At 55.1% G+C, this 1,466-nt stretch overlaps 1 protein-coding gene across 2 annotated transcripts in view; it reads right to left on the bottom strand.

Annotated features, from left to right (window-relative positions):
- Positions 1-1,466, bottom strand: part of LOC115031754 (ankyrin-1-like) — an 11,953-nt gene that overhangs the window by 8,934 nt on the left and 1,553 nt on the right. The window contains exons 3-4 of one of the 2 annotated variants that reach the window (XM_029480744.1): positions 702-842; positions 352-476 (exon numbers count right to left, since the gene is read on the bottom strand). In XM_029480744.1, the coding sequence (XP_029336604.1) occupies positions 378-476; positions 702-842 (240 nt within the window). In that variant the 3' untranslated portion in view covers positions 352-377. The remainder of the gene's footprint in view (positions 1-351; positions 477-701; positions 843-1,466) is intronic. The other variant, XM_029480745.1, reaches the window with a different exon arrangement.

Raw genomic sequence — 1,466 nt, 5'->3', positions numbered from 1 at the left:
AGACTCTGTTTATAACTAAATTGCATAGGGACTGAAGGTGTGGCTCGGAATGCCTATCTCTGGTTCCACCCCCCTAACACAGCCAAAAAAGACAAAGGAAAATATAAACAAGCAAAATAAACCCAAGCCCCTGNTTTTGTGTACTCTCCAGCAGATTGGTGTCAACGGAGAGGCACCGGCCNGAAGAGGATGTGGAGGGGCAGAGACAGTGGCTGGTTTGAGGAGCNGGATTCTGAGAGTCTGCTTATAACTCTAAACTGAGCTAGTAGTGCAAGGATGGGGTGGGTGGGGAGCAGCAAGCAGCTACCTCATCAAGGACCATGCCAGCAAGGACGAGAAAGCCACTGTTACCTCCCAAGGGGCTACTTGAGGAGAGGTCACTGCTTGCCCCTTTTCAGGCTGGCCCGCTTCACTATTTGAGCCCCCTTCCTGCCCTCTATCAGGTCCGGCTGGAGTCCACTCCCTCTTAGCTCCACCTGGAGACAGCATCAGAGACAGAAAGTAGGAAATCACAGAGGCAGATGAGCAAGCTNGGGCAGGAAGTGAGAAGGGTCAGGACAGAGAGGAGGAGGAGGAGGAAGTGGGAACACCATCTGTCTGCCAGAAAGGTAGCCNGGGGCAGCATTGCAACCTGGAGCAAAGTAGAGGTGAGGCAGAGGTGAACTTGCTGCGGCCTCCAGGGGCCTGCAGTGCCTCGGTACCTTAGTAAGTTTCATAAAGGACTCAATATCCGTGTCCAGATCCCCAGGGTCTGCCAGGGGTCCCTCGACAATCACCTCCTCGTGCTGCTGGGTGTCGATGGCACCAGACGAGTCTACCTGCCGGACGACTTTGCGAATGATCTGGAAAGAGAGGGGAAGAGGAGAGATGGTCAAGTCGTCAGGACAACATTTGAGAAGAACAGGGCTCCAGCAGAGGCACCAGGAGGAGAGGCCATGGCTTCCTGTCCCCTGGAGCCAAGAAGAAGCCTTTCCCTGCTGTCATCTATGGGGAATGTCAGTGGGGCTTGGACTGGGGAGCACGGCCGGCAGGGCTTCGTCAACCATTGGCTTGGGCACGCGCAGCGCTGCCTCAGCCCTCCTCCATCCCACTCTGCTCCTTGGAATGGATGGAAGCTCGGTCTGACTATTGTGCCTCTCCATGCCTAAGGACAGAGGCAGGCAACCCTTCTATCCATATGCGTCTGCNCTACTCACCTGCTCTGTGTCCATTTATCCAGAATGGGAGGTGAACATAAACCATGGCTTAGGCCTTTAGGGAGGGGCAAGGACAGACAGGGGCCATCATTCCTTATGTGAACAGTGGTCCTAGTGAGTGGCACAGGCGCGCACGTGCCATGTCCTGCTCTCTCCCATTACCTCATGGGGCAATGTCCGCCAAGCAGCACAAGCTTATCATGTGGAGGTCTGCTGCCAGTTTGATGAGTTCTTACAGCCCTTCTAAGGGAGCCCCCCAGAACAGGTCCC

This window comes from Mus caroli, chromosome 8 (genome assembly GCF_900094665.2).
Source record: "Mus caroli chromosome 8, CAROLI_EIJ_v1.1, whole genome shotgun sequence".
Lineage (NCBI taxonomy): Eukaryota > Metazoa > Chordata > Mammalia > Rodentia > Muridae > Mus > Mus caroli.
Note: the sequence above shows the minus strand (reverse complement) of the source record. Positions and strands in the feature narration are given on the sequence as shown.